The sequence below is a fragment of the Sciurus carolinensis genome, chromosome 14, assembly GCF_902686445.1.
Source record: "Sciurus carolinensis chromosome 14, mSciCar1.2, whole genome shotgun sequence".
In the NCBI taxonomy this organism is placed as follows: domain Eukaryota; kingdom Metazoa; phylum Chordata; class Mammalia; order Rodentia; family Sciuridae; genus Sciurus; species Sciurus carolinensis.
The window spans coordinates 70832895-70857488 of NC_062226.1; the positions used below are offsets into that span (position 1 = coordinate 70832895).

The 24594-nt window shown below is 35.5% G+C and overlaps 1 protein-coding gene across 1 annotated transcript in view; it reads right to left on the bottom strand.

Annotated features, from left to right (window-relative positions):
* Positions 1 to 20701, bottom strand: part of Ptar1 (protein prenyltransferase alpha subunit repeat containing 1) — a 58713-nt gene extending 38012 nt beyond the window's left edge. Inside the window, 2 exon segments of the mRNA XM_047524638.1 lie at positions 12343 to 12512; positions 20500 to 20701. Of these exon segments, the coding sequence (XP_047380594.1) occupies positions 12343 to 12512; positions 20500 to 20585 (256 nt within the window). The 5' untranslated portion in view covers positions 20586 to 20701.
* Between the last annotated feature and the right edge of the window lie 3893 nt (positions 20702 to 24594).

Here is a 24594-nt window from a genome sequence, read left to right on the forward strand (position 1 = left end):
TATTTATGTTCCTCCAATTCTGACCTATATAATTGTTTTTAAAAGTCAATGTGATAAATTTTAAAAACTGGACTTTTGTTTTTAATTTTACACTTTTACATTTATTCATATAAACATTTTTTTCATTTGTTTGTTACTTATAGTTCACCAAGAATAGCCTACTCATGTGCATAAGCTATTTACCAATCATGGTCTTGACAAAATTTCAACATATTCTAATAAGCTCCATAAGCCTATTTTTAAAATAAAACAAAATGAGTAAAATTTATATAAAAATGAATTCTAGAATTCAGATTATCAATGTAGGGAAAAAACTCTAATCAGGTAACACTACCAAACTAAATAAAACTAAATAAAATAATAAAAATAATTGTTATAATTTATTTACCATTACTATGTACCTGACATATTATTCACATTCCTTCACTGAATTCTCATAATCATGGTACAAGATACACTTATTCAGCTCTATAGACAGGGAAAATAAGATATTCAAAGTTTAAGCAATTTGCTCACAGACATTCAATTAGTATGTGACAAGATTAATAACTTATTGCTTTTAACAAATTACATTGCAATTGAAATGTCTGTCTACATTAAGTAATTGGGATATTTTCAGTGTTTAAGTAAAAGATAAATTTTTTAAATCTAAGAACAAACATATAAGTGCATCCTATCATCAATTAAATATATTTTAGTTAACAAAATCAATTATTGTATTTTCATACCATCTTAATAAAAAAACATTTATTTTGAATTTGTGATTTCATCACTATCGAACATACTATAATGTTTAATAAATGAGCAAAGGAGGATTAACACACATTTATTTTTGACCTGTGTTCTTCCCACTATAAGTTATTACATGCATAAACATGTATGCTTATAAAGAATATCTAAATTAAGTTCTTGATTCTTTTAGTTTTAGGTATTACTTTACTATTTGCCAAGGAAAATACACTTTTAATTTACTGCTCTATGCCACTAGTCATTTAATTGCACAAACACTACAAGTACTGACAAAAGGCAAAGAATTAAATTGGACCCTTATAACTGAAAGAATGAATATAATTGTAAAAAAAGTCTCATTTTACCCCTGATAAAGTTACCCTCTAGTTGGAGAGAACATATAAATAATTATAAGGCAAAATTAAATAATTGTGAAGTAGAAGCATACACCATACCAAGCACACCAAAGAAGATAAAATTAATCGTTAGTGGAGGACCTATGGGAGACTAAATGGATATGGTTGCAAAGGCACTGCAGACCATGGAAATGTATGGCATGCACGAAGAAGCATGAACTTTAAGTACAGTCGGCTCTCAAAGAGACTATAGGTAGCAGAGCATGACTACACCACAGGGTGCTGGAGATATGTACTAGAAAAATGAAGCCTCTGTAACCTGGTCCCAATTTCTTTTCTGCCTGGCCTTCTACAACCTCCCTTCAACATGCTATGCTCCACCTGAAACCAAACCCCATCATTCTCAGACCATACTTCTAATCACCTGACCTTCTATTCTCCGGACATAACTCAGATTTACCTGCTTGCTATTCTTCCCACCAGAAATGGCCTCCTATGTTCAAATATTTAGAATAATAAATCTTTTATATCTCCAGAGCACATAAGTGTATCTTTCCCATAAAGGCTTTCCTGTCCTACTGAGCTAGAAAGAAATCTTTCATCTGTTTTGTATGAATCTTACTTTGTTACTTATATAAATATTATCCTCTTAATTAAACTTTAATTCAGGAGACAGATCCTCCCTCCTAACACATCTTCAAATTACTCATTTACTCAAAAATTCTGGAAGCATATACAACAAGCTAGATACTGAGCTGGGTCAAGAAGATTAAGATATAGCCTCTGCCCGAAAGAAATTCCATGTTTGTCCACAGAATTGAGGAGTGGAAAGAGCACAAGACTTAAAGACAACACCTGTGGGGTGCAGGGGTGCATACCTGTAATTCCAGTGGTTCCAAAGACTGAGGCAGGAGGATCATGAGTTCAAAACCAGCCTAGTAACTTAGGGAGGCCTTAAGCAACTCAGTGAGACCATCTCTACATTTAAATTTAAAAAGGGGGGTGGTGATGCTGGGGATGCTAACTGGTTAAGGGCCCCTGGGTTCAATCCCCAGTACCAAAAAAAAAAGGACACAACACCTGGGTTTACATCCAAGTCGCTCTGCTTACTTCCTACAAAATTCCTTTTAAAACCTCAGTTTCCTTACCTATGAAATGGGGATACTAAACACTGCACAGCATTTAATAAAATGTGACTTATTCCATTTCTCCAGTTTGGAGAAATGACTGCTCAGTAAGTATTTGTTCAACTAAATACCACTGTTACCAACCAAGAAATAAATATTTTTGACATTAACCAAAGAAATCAGATGAGTCAGTTGTTCCTATAGTGAATCTGTAAATTTCTAAACTTGTAAAATAAGTGACAATAATAACAACAAAAACAAATACTTAGTAATTGAGTAGTTAGGTAATACTTAGTAAATGAGTGAAAAGTTTGTGCACAAGGAGTCTCTAGAATTTCTTTGATGGCTACAGTTCTTTAAAAAGCCATTATACTAGTTAGGTACACTGGTACTTCATCCCTTGTACTTTCTTCCTTAAAAAAATGTCTGACTAATGGTAGTTGCTATCTGCACTTCTAACAACTCTCTTCCCCCAACTGCTACAAGGGAAGACAAGTTCATCCTTCATTAGAAAGAGATCTCTGTTACAGTAGCACAAAGCAAAAACCTACAAATAAATACAGCAAATACTCAAGCCTCCACTTTTCAATTTGTGGTTGATCAAAGTAACATTTTGTTTACTAGAAGATTTCCTTCTCCTTAGGAGAGCAAGAGCAAGTTTGAGTTCACAGCCTAGCTCTATCACTTACTGGGAGATCCCGGGCATGTCACTTACTCTGCCTTACTGTTCAGATTTATAAACTGAAGTTAGTAATAGTACTACCTCAGAGGGGTATTAAATGATTAAAACCATGGAATATCAGGACAGTACCTGACACACACTAAGCACACAGAATGAAAAATCCTGTTAAAAAGGTATATCATCTTGCCCAGTTCCACAGGTCATACTGGGCCTGGATATCTTCAGAGGAAAGAAAAGAATTTCTTAAGTGGGATGAGTAATGACCACGGAGTAGAGGAATACTTTCCAACTTCAAAGAATCACAGGACTTAAAACATTCAACAGCCCTGAGCAACCATTAGTGGGCTCAGTAACACATGGAACCATGGAACCATGGGGCCTTCCTCTTTGACATACTGCCAACTCTTCCTGATTCATGACTCAAGCTGAAATGCAAGCAGTGGGAGTGAAGTAGAATGTCAGAAGCAGGAAAGGGCTAATCAAAGAAAAGTAACTAGTTTAGAAATATTGGGTATCATTAGAGACAGATCCTCACAGAAACCCTCTGAGGTCTTGATTAGTATTCCCTGCTTTTGGTGTGGAAACAGGAAGAGTTTAAGTCATTTGCCTGAGGACTTCAGGGTGCTGATAAATTGAACTTTTATTCTTTATTTTTATTTGTTCTTTTTAGATAAACCTTACAGAGTGTATTTGACATATCATATATACATGGAGTACAACTTATTCTAATTGGGATCCCACTATGTGGCTGTACATGATGGGGAGTTTCACTGGTCATGTATTCATAAATGAACATAGGAAAGTCATGTCCAATTCAATCTACTGTTTTGCCATCCCCACTCCCTTCCCTTCATTCCCCTTTGTCTAATCCAATGGATTTGTATTCCCCCAGCCCATCACCATTTTGCATTGGCAACCACATATCAGAGAGAACATTCAACCTTTGGTTTGGGGGGACTGGCTTATTTCACTTAGCATGATATTCTCCAGTTCCATTCATTTACTGGCAAATCATTTCATTCTTCATTATGGTCAAGTAATATTCCATTCGGTATGTACACCACATTTTTTTTTATCCATTCATCTGCTGAAGGGCACCTAGGTTGGTTCCATAGCCTAGCTACTGTGAACTGAGTTGCTATAAACATTGATGTGGCTGTCACTGTAGTATGCTGATTTTAAGTCCTTTGGTTATAAATCCAGGAGTGGAATGACTGGGTCACATGGTGGGTTCATTCCAAGTTTTCTGAGAAATCTCCATACTGCTTTCCAGAGTGGTTGAACCAATTCGCAGTCACAACAACAATGTATGAGTGTACCCTTCCCTGCTACCCTAATATCCTCACCAACATTTATTACTTGGATTCTTGATAATTGCCATTCTGACTAAAGTAAAATGAAATCTCAGTGTGGTTTTAATTTGCATTTCTCTACTTGCTAGAGATGTTGAATATTTTTTCATATATTTGTTGACCATTTATATTCTTCTGTGAAGTGGCTGTTTAGTTCCTTTGTCCATTTTAATGATTGGGGTTTTTTTTTCTGGTGTTAATTTTTTATAGTTCTTTATATATCCTGGAGATTAGCAATCTGAGGTGCAGGTGGTGAAGATGTTCTCCCATTCTGTATGCTCTCTCTTCATGTTCTTGTTTCCTTTGCTATGAATAAGCTTTTTAGTTTGACACTATCCCATTTATTGATTCTTGATTTTACTTCTTTACTTTAGGAGTCATGTAAGGAATTCGGTTCCTAAGTCAACAAGATGCAGATTTAGGACTACTTTTTCTTCTAGTAGGTGCAAGGTCTCTGGTCTAATCCCTATGTCCTTGATCCACTTAAGAGTTGAGTTGTGTGCAGGGTGAGAGATAAAGGTTTAATTTCATTTTGCTACCCTATGGATTTCCAGTTTTCCCAGCACCATTTGTTGGAAAGGGCTATCTTTTCTCCAATGTATGGCTGATGGTGTCTTTGTTTAGCATAAAATAACTGTATTTATGTGAGTATCTTCTATTCTGAACCACTGGTCTTCATGTCTGTTTTGGTGCTGATACCATGCTGTTTGTGTTTCTATAGCTCTGCAGGATAATTTAAGATCTAGTATTGTGATGTGTCCTGCTTCACTTTTCTTGTTGAGGATTGCTTCAGCTATTCTGGGTCTCTTATTTTCCAAATGAATTTCATGACTGCCTTTTCTATTTCTATGAAGAATGTCATCAGAACCTTAACAGGAACTGGATTAAATCTGTATGGCACTTTTGGTAGTATGGCCATTTTGACAATATTAATTCTACCTATCAAACAACGTAGGCAATAATTCCATCTTCTAAGGTCCTCTTCAATTTCTTTAGTGTTCTATCATTTTCATTGTAGAGGTCTTTCACTTCCTATTAGACTGATTCCCAAATACTTTTTTTTTTCTTTGAAGTTTTTTGAATGGGATAGTTTTTCTAATTTCTATTTCAGTTGAATCATTATTGGTATATAGGAATACAATTGATTCATGGGTGTTAATTTTTTATCCTGCTACTTTGCTGAATTCATTTATGAGTTCTAAAAGTTTTCTGGTAGTTTTTTGGGGCTTCTAAATATAAAATCATGTCATCAGCAAATAGGGATAGTTTGAGTTCTTTTCCTATTCATATTCCTTTAATTTCTTTCTTCTGCTTAACTACTCTGGCTAGAGTTTCCAGGACTATGTTGAAGAGAAGTGGTGAAAGAGGACATCCTTGTGTTGTTCCAGTTTTTAGAGGGAATGCTTTCAATTTTTCTCCAATGATGTTGGCCTTGGGTTTAACATATGAAGCTTCTACAATGTTGAAGTATGTTCCTACTACCCATAGTTTTTCATGTTTTGAGCATGAATGGATGCTGTATTTTGTCAAATGCTTTTTCTGCGTCTTTTGAGATGATCATGTGATTCTTGTCTTTAAGTCTACTCATGTGATGATGTATTATGTTTATTAATTTCCACATGTTGAACTAATCTTGCATCTCTGGAATAAACCCCACTGATCATGGTGCACTATCTTTTTAATATGCTTTTGTATGTAATTTGCCAGTATTTTATTAAAAATTTCTCCATCTATGTTCATGATGGATATGGTCTGAAGTTTGCTTTCCTTGATGTGTCTTTGTCTAGTTTTGGTATCAGGTGATACTAGTTTCCCAGAATGAGTTTGGAAGGGTTCTCTCCTTTTCCATTTTATGGATTAAAATGAGGAGTACTGGTGTTAGTTCTTCTTTGAAGGTCTGGTAGAACTCAGCTGAGAATACATCTGATCCTGGGCTTTTCTTTCTTGGTAGGCTTTTGATGGAGTCTTCTATTTCAATGCTTAGAATTTACCTTTTTAAATTTTTCATGTCCTTCTGATTTAATTTGGGTAGGTCATATGTCTCTAGAAATTTGTTGATGTCTTCAAGATTTTCTACTAGAGTATAAATTTTCAAAATAGTTTCTGATTATTGTAATTCCATCATGATATCTACTTTCTCATCATGAATTTTCATAAATTGAGTTTTCTCCTTCTCTTTGTTAGCTTGGCTAGGAGTTTATAAATTTTACTTATTTTTTCAAAGACCCAACCTTTTGTTGATTTTTTGAATTTTTTGTTTGTTTGTTTGTTTCAATATCATTGGGTTTGGCTCTGCTTTTAATTATTTCCTATTGTCTACTGCTTTTGGTGCTGGATTGTTTTTCCTTTTCTAGGGCTTTGAGATGTAATGTTAGGTTATCTATTTGCTGCCTTCCTATCCTTTTAACGAATGAGCTCACTGCAATGAATTTGCCTCTCATATCTGCCTGCAGAGTGTCCCAGAGATTTTGATATGTTATCACTATTCTCCTTTACCTCTAAGTATTTTTTTACTTCATCCCTGATTTCTTCTGCTATCCACTGATCATTCAATAGCATATTATTTAGTCTATTATTTAGCATATTTAAGTAGCTTCTGTTTTTTACTTTATCATTGATGTCTAATTTTATTCCACTATGACTGGACAGAATGCAAGGTATCTTTTTTTTTTTTTTTGTATTTGCTAAGAATTGCTTTGGGGTCTATTATATGGTCTATTTTAGGGAAGGATTTGTGCACTGCTAAGAAAAAGTGTATTCAGTCATTGATGGATGAAATATTCTATATATATCTATTAAGTCTAAATTATTAATTATATTTTTCAGTTCTACAGTTTCTTTGTTTAGTTTTTAATTTGGAGGATCTATCCAGTGGTGAGAGTTGTGTCAAAGTCACCCAGTATTATTGTGTTGGGGTCTATTTAATTCTTGAGATTGAGAAGGGTTTGTCTGATGTAGGTGGATGCTCCACTGTTTCGGACACAAATATTTACGATTGTCACATCTTGTTGATATGTAATTTCCTTAAGCAGTATGAAATGACCTACTTTTGTCCCTTCTGACTAACTTTGGCTTGATATGAGGATAGAAATCCCTGCTTGTTTATGAGATCCATTTTAATGATATGTTTTTTCCCCCATCCTTTTACCTTCACTCAGTGGATGTCTTTACCTATGAGGTGAATCTCCTGGAGACAGCACACTGTTGGGCCTTATTTTTTAATCCATTCTGCCAGTCTGTGTCTTTTGATTGATGAGTTTAGGCCATTTGCATTCAATGTTATTTTTGAGAAATGATTCTTATTGTCTGCAATTTTGATTTATTTCTGGTTTTCAATTTTAATTAGTTTGATGAACTGAATTTTAATCCAGGTCTGTCTGTCTTCCTACATACAGATGCTCTTTCCATGTTAGCAAAGTATTAGCAAATATTTTGCCCTCTGTACAAAGGATGAACCAAAGATTTAAAGACACCCATGTGTAACCAACAGTTAATTCACTTTCTAAATTTCACCAATTATATACTGTTTCCTGTATAGGTTTATCCAAAGGTAAGAAGTACTGAAAAGTACTATAATCTCTTGAAATTAAAGAGGCCTTTCTCCAAATGCCAGAACATCTATGAGCAAACAGATGTTCCTTACACACACTCCAATATATGACCAACTCATGATCATATCATGGGGAAAAAAATGAGTCACGACACATTATACATAAAAAAGTACCTAAATTCCAGCTGTCACAGGGGAAGGACATAAGGATACTACAGAAGTCAGGGAAAATTCATATGATTTATTTGTTGCATTGCAATTCTAGAAATGATTCAAGGCCAGGAGCACATCATAATGATCACTAGGTTTGAAAACTGTCTTTGATAGAGAAAGGTTTATATGCATCTAGAAATAAGTCCAAAGTCAACTTGGATTGGTTAATCTCTTCATCAAGTATATTCAGGTTACTCAGGAAGAGAGATTTAAGGTAAATAAAACTATGTTTATGAGAGTGCACAGTCAATGAACTGACAGAACTCTTGCTTATCAAACTCTCATTATTCATTTGACAAGTAAAGGTGCTAAGTAAACAAAGAGAAGCCATAATCTCTGTTCCTAACAAATTTACTATCCAGCAGGGAAAAATATTGCTCAAATAATCAACTAGAATATGGCATACCAAGTGTTCCTATTATTCAAGTATCTGAATAAAGTACTTGCATAAGAGTGCAAAGAATTACTGCTTCCTGAAACTGTAAAAAAAAAAAAAGGCTTCACACAGTTAATTCTGTGTATATGCTGGCAACCACACCATTAAAACATGAAGCTGGCCTCCACAAAGGCAGAAAAGGTAGTACTACATAATTGCATCAGAGAATTAAGAACTGTAGGCTGTGGCTGGCACATATATCAAACAGCTACAAATGTAAATGCCTAATGGGTTCAAATGAATATCAAAACAGAGGCAAAGCAAAATTCAGTACCTGAGGGGTGTGAAAAGGTATGCTAAACCTGAAGACTTGCTCAGTTAAGAAAAAGAGAGGTCCTGAGACTTGACCAGTTGTTGCTGTGCAGAAACTTGTACAGTCAAGCTTTCTGATTTTACAAGTGAAGACAGAAATCCCAATTTCCATCCTGATTTTACACATTTATGCACTAATTAAGAACCATTTTTAAAACTTTATACAAGCCAAAGTGTAACCTATCTGTAGACAAGATTTAGCCTAGGGGCTCAGAATTTACCACCTTTGATGTTGAATATCAAGTCTGTTGAGGTAGCCTAGGAATGGACTGTAAAAAGCCTTGAATACCACACTGAAGAGTTTAAAGTCTACAATGACTCTGAAGGCATCATGAAATAAGATGAGCAGAAATATATTTCAAAAAAGAATCTCTCATTTAAGAAATGTTATTGGGAGTGTTATTTTAAGTGATTAGTTAGTAGCATGAAGGGCATGGACTATAGAAAAGCCTAAAAATGGGGTAGACCAGTTATGAGGTACAACATTTGTCCAGAAATAATCTACCTAGCAAAAGAAATGAGAAGCAGAAAATGGCTTTTAAAGAGAAAGCTCAGTTTTGAACTGAGATGGGGGGTGGTGTGAGAAATGGAAGAGTGAAAAAAGATGACATGAGGGCACACTAGAACAGAGAAAGAGTGCAGAAGAAAGCTCTGCCCAGTCAGGGTTCCTAATGTTGTGGTCATCTTTCTAGATTTGTATTTGTCATGGATTTCTAAAAAATCTGATTTATAGTATCATTGCTCTCCCAAAGCAAATATGGCTATTACTATTATAGACTTTAAAAAACTATCAATCTCAAACTTACTGCAAAGGATGTTTTCCAAATACCTAAGGAACTTTGATATATTAAGAAGAACATGAATTCAGTTTGGCCAAGAAGGAAAAAAATCTATCTTGGGAGTAAAGGTCACCTTGAGTTATAGAATACATTCTTATAAAGATGCCTAGGATTCTGGCCTGATCAATCATACAGACACTGATATTCTGAAACTCTTCCATAAGTTGTTAGTTTTCTTTACTTCACTCTTCTTACACGTATAGTACTTTCTTAAAAAAATGGTTTTAAAGGAATGCCATTTTCATGAAATAACTTTTCTTAACAATTTTGACATTTTATTTCTTAGCAAGATTTACCTCAATGCTCTAATTGCTTCAGTTCTTAAGAATAGTAGAAATATTCATATTAATGTTTTCAGATATCTTATTGTTGAATCAAACATTTACTTCCTTATTTTTACTAATACAATATACAAAGTGAGTTATATGTGATACCACGTTAAATCACCTCCAAAAGAATGAAATTGAAAACTGCTTCCATGAAGATACAGAATAGGGATAAACTCACAACCTATTTCCATGCATATGTAGTCACAACAGAACTTTAAAGTTAAGACACCAGATATTTGAGTGAGTGAGCTTAACCATCTAATCTTCAAGGTCCTCCTGGGTGTACCAATATGAAAAGCATGTGATAAGGAGATAGAGCCTGCAATACTGAGTCCAGAAGGACAAGAAACAGAAATGAAGGATGTGGATGGCCACAGGAAGGAGGTAGGTTTTTATGTAGCTAGCATACCTAAATGGGCAAAAGCTAATGCTCTGAAATGAACATAGCCTTTGGCTTTTTAAAACTCTTGTTTCTTCTCTACAGAAGAATCCCTCTACTCTACACCATCAGCATCCCCCACCTGCAAAGTCAATTATGTACTGGCTCAATTGTATATTTCTGTATACCAGAATACAAACAATGCAGTTTTGTTTGGCAAAAATAACATGAAGGATTCATATGATAGCTTCTACCTCAATGTTACTGAAACCTATGACAGGGTGATGAAACAGAACTACAGAGGGTCTATCAAAAGATACTCTCATATTTATGTCTAAACTTATACCTCAAACTTTATGCCTAAGTTCAGGCACAGTCTTCTAATTAAGAAATATGTTATCAAAGGACTAATGGTTTAGATATGAAGTGTCCCAGAAAAGCTCATACGTAGACAATGAAGAAAATGTAGAGGTGAAATAAGTGTAATGAGAGCCTTATTGTAATCAGGACATTAATCCACTGATAAGAATTAACTGATGGTAACTGTAGTCAGGTAGGATGTGGCAGAGATGGGCCAGCAGGGGCATGCTTTTGGCGTTTATATTTTGTCCACGGTGAATGAAGACAGCTCTCTCTTTGCTTTCTGACTGTCATGTCCTGAGCTGCTTTCCTCCATGCACACCTTCCACCATGATGTTCTGTCTCACCTCAGGCACAGAGCAATGGAGTCTGCCATCTATGGGCTGAGACCTCTGAACCTGTGAGCACCAAATAAACTTTTCCTCCTCTAATACTGTTCTTGTCAGTTCTTTTGGTGGCAACAAAAAAGCTGACTAAAACATCAAGTGAAACAATCAAACAGAAAATAGAAACTAGTTCTTACTAAACCTTCAAAGCAGACTCTTTTTATGGTCTAACCAGGAAAAGGGCTAACCGATTATGACACTATGTTAAGGCCAGTGCTGAGATGAATTCAGAAAAATCAGTACGTGATACCTTTGGCAACATTCTTCTCGAACTCACACCCCCAAAAAGACTGTCACTCAACTGTAAACTTCTGAAATAAAGGGACCATGTATTAGTCATCTTTTATCCTCCACAGTACTTAGAACAGCTTCTGGTATGAGTAGGCCTTTGGTAATGGCTACCAAACTGGTAATTAAAATTCTCCAGGAAACAAAGTTCTCATTCAAAATCAGCCCACAGGCACACTGAGCACTTCTGAACATACTGCTGTATGTAGGAAGAGAAAGAAGCTTTACAAAACAGTTCAGGACATGGTCTTGGGTGACTACTCTGCCCCAAAGTAAGACCTAAGGTGGGCCTAAAGGGATAAACAGAATTTGTGCACACAGAGGATAATTTGGGGAAACACTAAGAAAAAAAAAAAAAAAAAAAAAAACAGGAGAGTAATTAGGGATTATCTATTGCAGTAAAGAACTGTTTCAGAGATTGGATGCTCTCCCCCACCCCACCCCACCATTTCAGCACAAAAGCAGGACTCAGAAGGCCACAGCTCAATTGGGATTCACAGTGCAACAGTACATTCATAAATCACTGGGGTGGTTCAGAGCGTAACTATGACCATCACACCTCTGTTATCTCATTTGTAGTGCTACAAAACCAATTTCTGTTGCCCATAAAATGCTAAAGGATCAGAAATCAAAGGTAATAGAAATAGGGTAACAGTCCTCTTCAGTAACAGTTAAATTTTTATTTAAAAGGCATAAGATGCTATCTTCAAATAAAATCTTTAAAATGACCTCAATATATTAACAGATAAATAAAAATTGTTCTGGTTGCAGCAGGTGGTCTGGAATTCTGCTTAAGGCACTGCCGTATAATCACTGTGCAAAATCTGAAAACTTATGATCTAGTCCAAATTCCTCACTTCACAGAGAGGCTGCACACCTGCCCAGGCAGTGAAGGGAAGAAACGAAACTGGAATCCAGGAATATCAACAAGCAAATGAGGACTTTTTTCACTATGTTCGAAGCTGCTTCTCAAAACCAGAGGAAGACATATGATTGATACTTACCATCTTTGTTCAACCACTGCTTTCTTGTTCTGTACAAAAGAAGCTTATTGTGGACGTATGGTAAAAGGAACTTGACGCACCAGCTCTCCACACCAAGTTTGTTTTCAACCAGGACTATGGGACTCCGGTTATACCTTGCTTCAGGGCATGGGATCAGGCCAATTTCATCTCTTAATATGTAAAACAAAAAAGAAATAAAGATGGTTTTGGTATTTTCAAAAATTTTCTAATTCTACAGAGTACTTAAATACTTCCCTTTCTTTAAAAATATTATTTAGCTTACCTACTGGACTAGTAGAAATAAAAAACAAAACAAAACATTACCAAAAAAAAAAAAAAAAAAAAAAAACCCCAGTTTGTAGACAATGGCAAGAGTATGGAAAAATCAGTACACTCCACTATTCTGTTGACAGGAGCAAAAATTGATACCTTTAGATGACAATTTGAAAATGTTTTTCAAAATTATCCCATTCCCTTTGACCCGACAACTTCACTGCTCAGAAGTTACCCTGTTCCAAAATATACAGATAGGATTTTCACTGAAATATTGTAAGCAACACAGTAAACAATCTAAATGTTTATAAAAATAAGACTGGTAAAGTAAGAACAGCTCATCCACGTAAGAAAGTTGTTAAAGAAATAATAAGGTAAATCTGCATATACTGATGTGAAAAGTTTGCCAAGGTATACTAAATGAAAAAATTTAAAAATGCTGAACATAATGTACAGCACAAAGGCTTTTGTATAATTTCTTTAAAAATATGTAGATGCCTAAAATTTTTCTTGGAAGGGTATCAAGAAATTTTTGGAGAAAGAAAGGTATTGAGGAAGGATTTTATTTTTATAGTTTAAGTTATCTAGTTACTTGTAATATTCCTGTTTTAAAAATGTAAAACAGGTTTTAGCCTGCCTGCTAATAAATGTATATGAAACAAACACAGATGATCAAAGTTAATGTTGTTAGTAAGCTATTTGGCCATTTTTTCCCCTCTTAATACTCTTCTGAAAACAAAACAAAAATACTGTGGTAAAAGTCAAAACACAAAATACATTTCAGAATTTGATCATTTTGATTTGTGGTAGCATCAATATCCCTCCATTCACAACTTAAGCGAAAAGTTACATTGCAGGCAGAGATTTAAGAAGCAATATGTAGGGCATTTAACTTAACAACATAGTAAATCAGCAAACAAAAAAATGTTTTGCTAAACCTATTCTTGCCTATAGGAAGCATCCTTTCTCAGAATGTCCTTTAATGAATAACGAGAACTCTTGTAACAACAGTTGAAATATATAATATTTTGTGTCTCTATATTTTTTAAATGTGTCTTTAAAAAATAAAATGAAAAACTGGTTTTCAGAGTTTGTATATGGCCTATGTTCCTGGCATTCCCTTGTCAAGAACACAGCTGTTTAAAAGACTACCATGGGGGCAAACCCATTCAAAACTGCAGGTTTTAAGAAAAATCCTGTTTTGTTAGGTCATCATCACAAATTGGTAAAAGACTGTGGATCTTAAAAAAAAAAAAAAAAAAATTCCTCCTGGAAACTCTAAACTGGAGAGCTCAGAGGTAACCTACTTTCTACTGATCACTTTATTAGTGACACAGGGATATATCAATAAACAAGAGTACCCTAGGGGATGCAAGTCACTATAATTCTAACTAATTTAACTCTTGAGAAGTTTCTGGGACCTAAGACTTTTTATACTGACTTACAAGTTCAGGAGATTCAAAGATGTTCTGATATGCCTTGTCAATACTATCATGTATGTTTTCCGAGTACCTACAGCGTACTGGGTACTATTAGGTTCTGAAAATGCAAAAATGAATAAAAAAAAAAAAAGTGGTCCCAGACTTGAAGAGACAAGTTTTTTGAAAAGTTGTGTCTGTATCTGTAAAAAAATGTTACCATTCTGTCATAAATAAAGTTATGTAGGAAGAACAGGAGCAACATTGAGAAGGTATCTGGGGTTAATGTCCGGTATTTCAAAATATATTTTTGCATTTATACTTGATATTAAACTGAAATGCATCTAATTCATTATTAGAACAACGACGAGCCACATCTTGTATACTGAGTAATATATGACAATTGATGGTATTTAGGATTTACCATATAAAGTAAAATATTAAAAAATAAGCTAAAATTAATAAAAGAAAAAATAATCTCCCAATCTTAACTATTCAGAAAATTCTGTTCTCTGATATCTGATAACTACTTAAAATGCTTCAAAAAACTGCAGGAGCCAAAACTATGATATAGTAACAATAAAAAAAAAGAATCCTGGCTTCTGGGATAGTCTGTTTGGGGAGAGGATTTTGGTTTTTAACTTAAATTCACAATGTAAAAACCTGTCTTGCTCACTAGTTGAACCAAAATTAAATTGCCCAACTACCTAAATTAATAGGACAAAGCCATCTGCACAATTAAAAAACACATTGCTTTGGCTACTCTTCTTTCAAGAAATACTTTCAAAACACAAAAATGCCTTGGAGATAGCAGGTGCTCAATAATTGCTTATTGAAAGGTTGATTATCCCTGAACTTCAGTGATAATATTCACGTAAATAATTCACAAATGTTATTACTTCTCGACTCTCCAAAGGAATATTACCCATGATTGTCTTCTAATATAGTGTAATGAAAACAGCACAAGTCAAATGTTACTTTTGCCTCTCAGACCTCAGTTTCTTCATTTGTAAAAAGGTAAAACTGCATTATACCTCTAGTAAAGGAAATGACTTAGATCTCATTCAGCTTCCAAATTTTATAACAAACTCAGTAGCGATTTGTACGTGGGACTGAAAACAGTCATAACAAATGTAAAGTTTTAGGGGAAAAAAAACACAAACACATGAAAAGAGAGGTAGTAAGGTGTACAGAACAAAAGCACTTGATGGAAAGTCCAGGACTGTAACTGGTCTCCACTCTACCACTGACAGCCAGTGTGAATTTGCTGTCATTTGCCATTAGGATCCTCATCTGAAATACAGGGAAAATAATACCTTCCCTATTATGAGAACAAAGTAATGAAATGTGAAGAATGTGGTAAACTACAAAGTGTTAGGCAAAAATGAAATTTATTAATTCATTTAAGAGCCTGAGGTTAGCTAGTGAAGTTCCTTGGTTAACAGATAATGGGAAGTTGAGAAAAAGAATATTAAGCCTTTGTCAAATATCTGACGCTTAGATACAGTGATTTTGATGTTTCCTAAAAAAACACTTTTACTTTATAAGGCAGGTCAGTAAGTTTCCAAATAATAGTTTGATTGCAGACTTCTGTGCCTAGTCCCTTAGGTCATAGTCCACTTTTTTTCAGACAATTTAGAACAGGATTCCAGAATCATTTTAAAATTGCAAAGGACCTCATTCCTCTAGTCTCATTTTATCAGATGAGGAAACTGAAGTTCAGTGGGGTTAAAGGGATTACCTAAGGCTAGCTGCTAAGTTAAGAATCTGGGCCTACCAATACTTCATCAACACCCTTGGCAATAGAGTGAAAAGCGTAACCGTATTTAGACTAATTCCTTCTAGAGTTCTGGAAGCTTAACTTCTAATTTCATATCCAAGGAAAAGGTGGAAAACTCAGGGTAAACAACAACAAAAACTAAAAGCAATCTGTCATCTCTCTACCACTATTAATTTGGGGTATTTTTCCTTTTCTTTGTTTTTCCCCTAAGGATTTTACAAAAAGGGGAATACTGAACATAATTCTTTTAAAATAAAATTTAGCAATTCACATTAAACATTTTCCTACATATTTGAGTTATATTTTTAATGGCTGTAATGAACATGCTATAAATATCAAATACATTTCTGGTTATTTTCTCACAAAAGAGCCTTATAAGGAATCCACTGGTTTCTGATGAAGCTCAAGATTCACATACTGACTTTGTTCCACACTTTGCTTCTCTTGTCTACACTTTTAAGATGCATCAGTCAACTAGAATAAATTCACATAGTATTCTCTGACCAGCTTCCCTCTTAGAAAGGATGGACAGTCTCCAAATACTAAAACTGAACCCTGTAATGTTGCAAACTAAACAGAAAACAGATCAAGTACTCAGGAAATGGCACATATCTTTTTAATCTAATAATTACTTTGGTTTCATTTATTCTTTTTTATTAAAGTGGAGTTCTTTCCAGAAAGACTGAAATCATAGTAAAATATCTAATTGAGTCTTGCCAATTGGTAACTGAAACTTTACTAGTGATTAAGATACTTGAGAGACCTCATAGGCTTTCTCATTAATTTTAAAGACTACCAACTTTGTATATCACTGAAATTATATTACAGTCCTAGAAAAAAGCTACACAAATGACTATTGTGTATTGTTTATTATATACGAAGTTTATATATTTACATGATTTCATTTATTCTGTGCAATTTTATACAGCAAAAAATTTATTCCCATGTTTAAATGTTTACAGATAAGAAAATAGTCTTGTTTAAGTTTATTCATTCAGTAAATGACTTTCAAACCCTAAACCCAAACTTTTACAATGCTATTACTGCTTAAACAAATACATAAAATTCAAAACAAGATTTTAGATCCTTTAGTTTCCTATTCTCAACTTAACTGGCAGACAATTTAAAAGTACCTGCTCTATTTCCTTACTCACAAATTTTCTCTGGAACCTGCTTAGGAAGTTATATTTTCCCTAAACCAACCATCCTTCATCCCTCACATCTCAATTAAATGCTATTTCCTCAGAAAGCACAATCTTGACCTTCTAATCTAAATAAAGCCTCCCTGTTATTATTATTTCAAAATACACTTCATAGTTACCCTTTCTGCCTCTTTTCAGAAATCTGTGTACTGATTTGTTTTAAGTTCCATTGGAGGACAGGGATCCAAGGGTCTGCTGACCCATCTACACCCAACTCCTAATCTGCTATCTCCAGAAACTAGCATTTTGTCTGTCAAACAGGTGCTTCTTTGGAGAACATATGAATGGAATGAAATAAATTTGGCCAGATTTAGTCAAGACTTCCATGATCTGTGCCTACAGTAGCTTCTTAAAACATTTTGCTACTGTTGGTTATTTCCCTGCTCCCAGTGGATATCTTTGCCTCTTAAGACTTTAAATCCTAAACAGATTTCAAAGTTCAACTTAAAACCCACCTCCCCTAAGAACCCAGAGGTACCCAGTCTCCCCTCTACTTCTGAAAGACTCATAGTATGTGCTCACAGTTTTGTTAATATAGTCTTTACCATTAACTGCTTTGCAGGGTTACTTTACTGTTCAAGCATGTAGATCTTAGGCCTTCATCTAGATCTGTACAATGCAATACAGTAGTCACTGGGCTTATGAGGCCATTAAACATAAATCAACTAAAAGTAAATAAAATTTAAAATTTGATTACTCATTCACATTAAGCATATTTCAAGTGTTTGACAAGTTACATACACCTAGTATGGCACAAATACAGAACATTTCCATCATCAGAAATTTCTGAGTGCCTTCAGTACAAGAACTGTATTTTATACTTCTTCCTGTTCCATATAGTGAAGATGGTACCTACAGCACCTCAAAACAGTCAAAAAAAAGTAAAAATACATTATTCATAACTTTAATGTGACCCTAATTACACTGTAAGTAGTTGTTTTCCACATTAACATAGGGTCTGTATGTTGGGATAATAGCTATCCCTGGATCAAGTCTTCAGTTATAGAAAATACACTAGGATTCTCTAAGTCAACCCATGAATATAAACAAAATTTGCAAGGTATTTTCCAGTTTATAAAGTCATCATTCATTTGGTCACCATATTTTCAGCAAAGAGCACAGAGACTCAGGTTAAATCTAGTATCTACCTAATGGTAACCAAACACGAGTGTGTGAGATGATTTTCTTGTGTTTTCATTAGTCCTACAAGATCAAGAGGAAACTGAGGCTGAGAGGGTAACAACTCCACATCTCACTGTATCTTCAACTGTTTCCAGTTAGCTATTTCTATGTAAGCAAAAGTCAATATATTCAAAGGAGTAGATGTTGGCAAATAAAATTATAATATACATTGTGTTTGGAGAAAAAAGGAAAACAAAAAGAATAAAACTTTTATAATATTGTAATATTGTAAATCAGATACTAATGTTAAAGGTAAACAATGTTATTCCTTTTAAAACTAGATATATAACTCTTTTATTTTGGGAGTAAAATGGCTAAATTACAGAAACAGGAGCCTGTAATTTTAAAAAGCCCAAATTATAAGACATTTTAAAAGATGCATATTACTGAAGTTATTTTTACTGTAAGAAATATGTACTAAAATACAGCTGCTAATATTAAGCTAATGAAGCTATTTATATGTCTTGAATCTATTATATACCATTATTTCAAATTATTTCAAACACCCAACTTATCTCTAACTTAAATCTTGACTGACTTCAATGCTTATTAATTTTAAGTTACACATTGATAAAAGATATGTTAACGGCATTTAACAAAAAAATATGAAGGGAAGGTTCATATTTTTAGGACTTAAAGGGTTTAAGTCCTTTATGAGTTCTGATAAATATGATACAGAAGAACTGGGGCAGGTTCCAAACTGCATTGTGTCAACCTGCCAAACCCATTAAAACTCAATCAGAAACTCTCAGTTTCTTCAAATATAAAATGATACATTTAGTCTACCTCAAAGAGAAACTACGGTGATTACTGTATTTTATTAACTTCTAACCTCTGCTACAATTTCTTCTAAAAAAATAACACCAGTGATGAGAAAATAGGATCTTCATTTGTCCAACTTGTTTTTGAGGATGTCTCTTTATTTGTACTGAAGCTCCCAGTTTCAAATAAGGATTGAAAGGCTGACATGCAACAAGGCATCAAAGCATTCTTTAGAAAGCCCAGCAACCACTATGGTTACTGCCAGGAAGTCATTCCAAACACTGATTTTGAAAAAGGCAACAGTCATAAGGGAAAGGAAGGGAATCCTGTCAAAGGTGGCAGGTGTGTTTTGAGGCCAGCAGTGTTTTGTTTTTAATGAGGCACAGTTGCAGGTCTCCAATTGTGTGCCACAAGAGAGCAAGACATCTGAGGGCTTCTAAATCTTTTCAAAGCATTACCTTGGAGGAAAAGAACACTTTGTTAAAATATAGGTTTGGTACTTCTTTTAGGCAGAAAAGCTGAAGGGGCTGGAATGCTTAAAAAGAAGAATTCATGTGCCCCAGTTTAAAGGATAAAATATTTAAAATAAACTCCATGAACAATTAAAGAGAAAATAATGCAAAACTGCATTCCTTGTTTCTTTCCCTGGGGATGAGGAGGAAAGGGAAAGGAACTACACTCTTGTTTCTCCCTCACTCTTGTATAAGAGTTGTAGACAACTCTTTTAATAGCTTCCTTTTCACTAGGTAAATAAAGTGTCAGAAAGCGTACAATCTTGTGGTATCTTCCCAGTGTGCTGGAAGCAAAATAGAAAGGAAGCAGGAAGAGATAACTTGTCAGTCCTATAGTGTCCTGTTAAAAGGGCAGCAGTGCTGGGATAAATACTAGTTATTATGCTCCCTTGCAACTATGAATCTGCTTATGCTAAAAAGTGTCGAGTTTTGATAGCTTTATCCCAGACCACGTTATGCCTACAGGCTCACTCTTGAGAGAGCTCTGTTAACCTTCAAAACACAATGTTTCACTGGAATCACTTTACGATCTTGTGACAAGCAAGGCCGAAGTCAAAAGCAGCCTCGAACTACCTATACTTAGAAAACTGAGGGGGTTTGGGCCCGTTAAGGGGATCGATAATCCCTCTTAGCAACAGCCGGGATGTAGCCGAAAAAGAGTTGTCTACAAAACACAGACACCCACACTGCTGTGGGTACCTTAAACGCCTGTAGGCTAAGAACCTAAAGGTGAAGTCATTCGAGTCCCGAGAACTCCTGGGAATGGATGGGGAGGGAGAGTGAAACAGAGTCGTTCCTTTTTGATTTTCCGAGGTCACTTCTAGAGACTCGCCCCGCAGCGCGTCCGGATAAACAGAAAGCCGGCCCCGCGAGGCAGACAGGACCACCCCAGTCTGCCCGACCTCGCTCAGCCTCCTCGGAAGGGCGCGTGGGCCAGAACCCGCCGTCCGCCCGCCGCCCGAGGTCGGCTCGAGGCGTGGTCCCGCCCCCGCCCACCGGCCCAGACGACGCGGAGGGGCGCGACTCACATATGCGGGTTCCTCCTGAAGGCGTTGGTGATGTCCTTCACCACCCGCTGCACCAGCACCGCCACCTCCTCGCTCGTCTCGGCCATGTTGGCTGCGGCCGCGGCGGCTCGAGCGCGCCTCCGGGAGAGCAGAGCCGCCGGCAAGAGTTCCGCGGGCTGCGCGCGCGCGGGCGCGCGCCAGTTTGGGCGCGTCGCCGCCGCCGCCGAGTACTTCCGGGTCAGCCCGCCAACGGCCGGGGCGTGATGCCCGCTGGGGTGGCGGCCGCTGGAGATAGGTATATGGGTTTACCTCGGCTTGAGTAACCGAGTTTCTAAACCTTGGAGCAAACTCCGCAGTTTGGTTTGCAAAGTTACCTTAGGCCATTGAGGGAGGGTCCCCAAAATTCTCCGCGAGAGCCAAATGCCTGCCTTCCGCGCTCTCCCTCCCCCGCCCCAGGTGCCCGAGAACTCCTGGAGGAAAGTTGAACCGAGTGCAGGTCCTTTTGAACAGCTAGTCCAGGGCCGTTTCGAAGGCTTGTTGGCTTTCTTGTCCCAACCTGAGGAAGACCAGAGACGTCGCAGCGGAGTGAGTTCGGTTGACCGTGATGGTGACCTGCTTTTGTACCCGCGTGCCAGCGTGGTTTTCTGAAATTGAAAGCAGCCTTTTAAAAAGAGCTAAAATTTTTAAATTAATACAGGAAAAGGAGAAAAGGAAAAAACAAAAACAAAAAAAAAAAAACCCTTGCGCACTCTGGATCCAGGAAGTAAAAGTGAATTTTGTTTTACTCAACGTTCTGAATGCTGTTTCAACTTTGGAGTAGGAAATTCAAGGCCCTGACGGTTTGCTTAAAATAGCTGTTTTTCGTGCTACAGATAATTTTTGTAGGAAAAAACGAACTTCGTTGCCCATTCCGATTTGAAATGTCACTAATTAAGGTTTGGGTCTTGTGTGCTTGCCTGCAATAGAAAAATTTGGTCGGTTTTAGTTCACTTTTCCCCCCACTTTCACCCTTGAAATCTGTCTCTTAAAAACTTTTTTTTTTTTAAAGCAAGCTCATGATGTGTGATGTGAACACATATGTGTCACATGAGATAGGATTTATAATTGTGAAAGTAATAGACATTCATTGTTTGTAAAGTGAATCAAGAAATAAAAATTACTACGTCCAGTAGTCCATATATCATGTGAGTATGTTTGTAAAGGAATTGGCCTTTTGGTTTTTAAAAAAGCAAGACAAGTTTAACAGAATTGCAGAAAACAAGATGAGACAGGTTTAATAAGTAGTAACATCACACAAACCTTACCCTCTAGCAGGTTCTGGAATGGAAGAGCAAAATGAGTGGAATGTTTTAGATTCCAAGGCCAAGACAACCTCAGTATCTTGGCTACTCCAAGAATAACAGGTCTCAAATTGTTTGAGTTAACCGATGAGTCTTTCCTCTTGGTCAGAACTTTGCATCCTTTTCTAATGATGATGGGAAATAAACCCCGACTTCTGGGGCAGAGTTCAAGGCAGCATACCCAGAAGTGTGAATTTTTTTTCCCAAAAACTTTATTTTGAATCTTAAAATTAGATTTTTGTTTTTCATTCCAATACATTTATATTTGTATTTTACAGGAAAAACCCAAACTTGGATCCCAAGTTTTGAGGTAAAATTCTCTACATACATATGCATACATATACATACATCTTCTTTGTACTCATTTGTAAGACATGGTTCTATTAAGAATTCAAAAATTGTTTCACCCTGTTATTAAGGGCCTACTACATATAGAACTCAATTTTTTTTTTTCTTTAAGAACTGGGAATGTCTCAGAATTCCAATCCACCTCAATTTACAAATAAGGACTGAGATTCATGAGCTCTTAAAGATTTGTATAAGCATAGAAAATGAAACCTGGCATAGTGGTGCAGGCTTGTAATCCCAGTGACTTGGGAGACTGAGGCAGGGGGATCATGAGTTCAAAGCCAGCTTCATCAACTTAGCAAGGCCCTAAGCAACTCATTGAGACCTAGCCTCTAAATAAAATACAAAAAAGGGCTGGGGATGTGGCTCAGTGGTTGAGTGCCCCTGAGTTCAATCCCTGGTACCAATAAATAAGAATAGGATGTGAAGAATCCTGGTTGCCTCTGACCATAATCCCAACTTCTAGGGAGGCTGAGGCAGGAGGATGGCAAGTTGGAGGCCAGCCTGGGCAACTTGGTGAAATCATGTCTGAAAAAAAGTTCAGTGCCTCTGGGTTTAGTCCACAGTACCACAAAAAATAACAAAGACTAGGGGAGCTGAGGTTGTAGCTCAGTGGTAGAGCACTTTAGCATGTGTGAGGCACTGGGTTTGATTCTCAGCACCATATATAAATAAAGTGAAGGTCCATCGATAACTAAAAAATATTTTAAAAAATAGGGTATGATATTTTGGATGATTTTGTTAAAAGACTTCAAGGGTCTACAAAACATTGATAATAATGAAATATTTACTAAATAGCTTAAATTCTCAATGATAGGGCATTGATTAAATTATGGTAAATTTGTATGATAAAATACTTTTTGGCTATTTAAAAATTCCATTATAACTAAGATTATACAGTTGAACTTCCAAAGCCTAGATTCCACATCTAGATTGGTTGAATCTCAAATGACAAAATATATCAGAAAAAAATTGTGTCTGTACCAAAATTGTACAGAAAAAATCTTCATTATTCCCTAAACAACATAATAATAATTTATATATCATTTACATTCTGTTAGATAAAGTATACAGAAGACTATGCACAGCTTATATGCAAACAATGCCAGTTTATAAGGCACTGGAGCTTCCACAGATGTTGGTGTCTGTGGAGATCCTGTAGCCAATCTCCTGTGCAAACAGGAATGACTGCATTCCAGAGTATTAGGGAGAAGTATATTCATAGAGGAATAATACTTTTGAAATAACACAAAAATACAATTTTTATAATTAAAAAAAAGTTTTTTTCAAGTTTATATTAACAAAGACACACACTTTGATTAGCCACCCATCTCTTATGCATTTTCTTAGAGATGTATTGACTTTTTTAAGTGATTGTGCCTATCATTATTGTCCTCATGGTTATAAATATATTTTGACATATATGCCTCTCACCCACAAAAACACACTTTCCATATTTTAGAAAACTAATTGATATTTGGAAAAATGTAGATATGTAAAATGAGAAAAACTGGTACCAGAATAATATACAATACGATCCTAATTTCATATATATGATACAAATTGTACATAATATAATCATGTATACATAAAATAGACTGGGATAATATAAACTAAAATGTGAACAATGATTTCTCTGGTAGAATTAGTGGAGATAATCAAGACCTGTAAATATGTGTTCTCTATACTTTTCTGAATGTTTCAATCTTTCTACAATGAAAAATTTAATGTATGTATTAAGGGCCTGAGAGGGAAGAAGGACACAAAGGTGGTTTTAATGACTTTTGAGAAGATATGGGAAGTGACCTTGAAATATGTTTCCATCTCTGTATTATTCTACTGATATCACTATGACATGTTTATGTATGTCCTCCATTTATTTTTATTTGAATTACACCTTCTGGTAACATACATCGGAAGTAGTACTAAATGTGTTCTTATTATGGATTCCTTATTACAAAAACAGCAAGCATATATCTCCATTAAAAGAATTAAGTGCTAAATTTTAAATACTTTATTATAATGTTGCCATTGTGATTATATCTTGTAGTATATCCTATCCACTATCCTAAAATCTAAATCAAAGAACTTAACTAGCAAAGAAATAATAGGTGAAAAAATGTATATATTTAAAAGCATACATTAAATGTAGGGGCATTGAATATATCTTTGTCCTGGTGTGTTAGTTTATTTCCCTAAATATAAGATTCCATTTTTTAAAAAGTCTGAAAACATCCATGAATGCTAATGCCATCTATTGTTATCCCTTGTTTACATCTCTATCACTTCATTTTTCCAGTTGTTGGGATAAAAATAAGAAAATGCATGTGATAGTATCTTTAAACTGAGAAACATACAAATTGTTACTTTTTTCTATGATTTAAGAAACCATTATGACTAGTCAGTTTTAAAACAACCACAAGTAAGA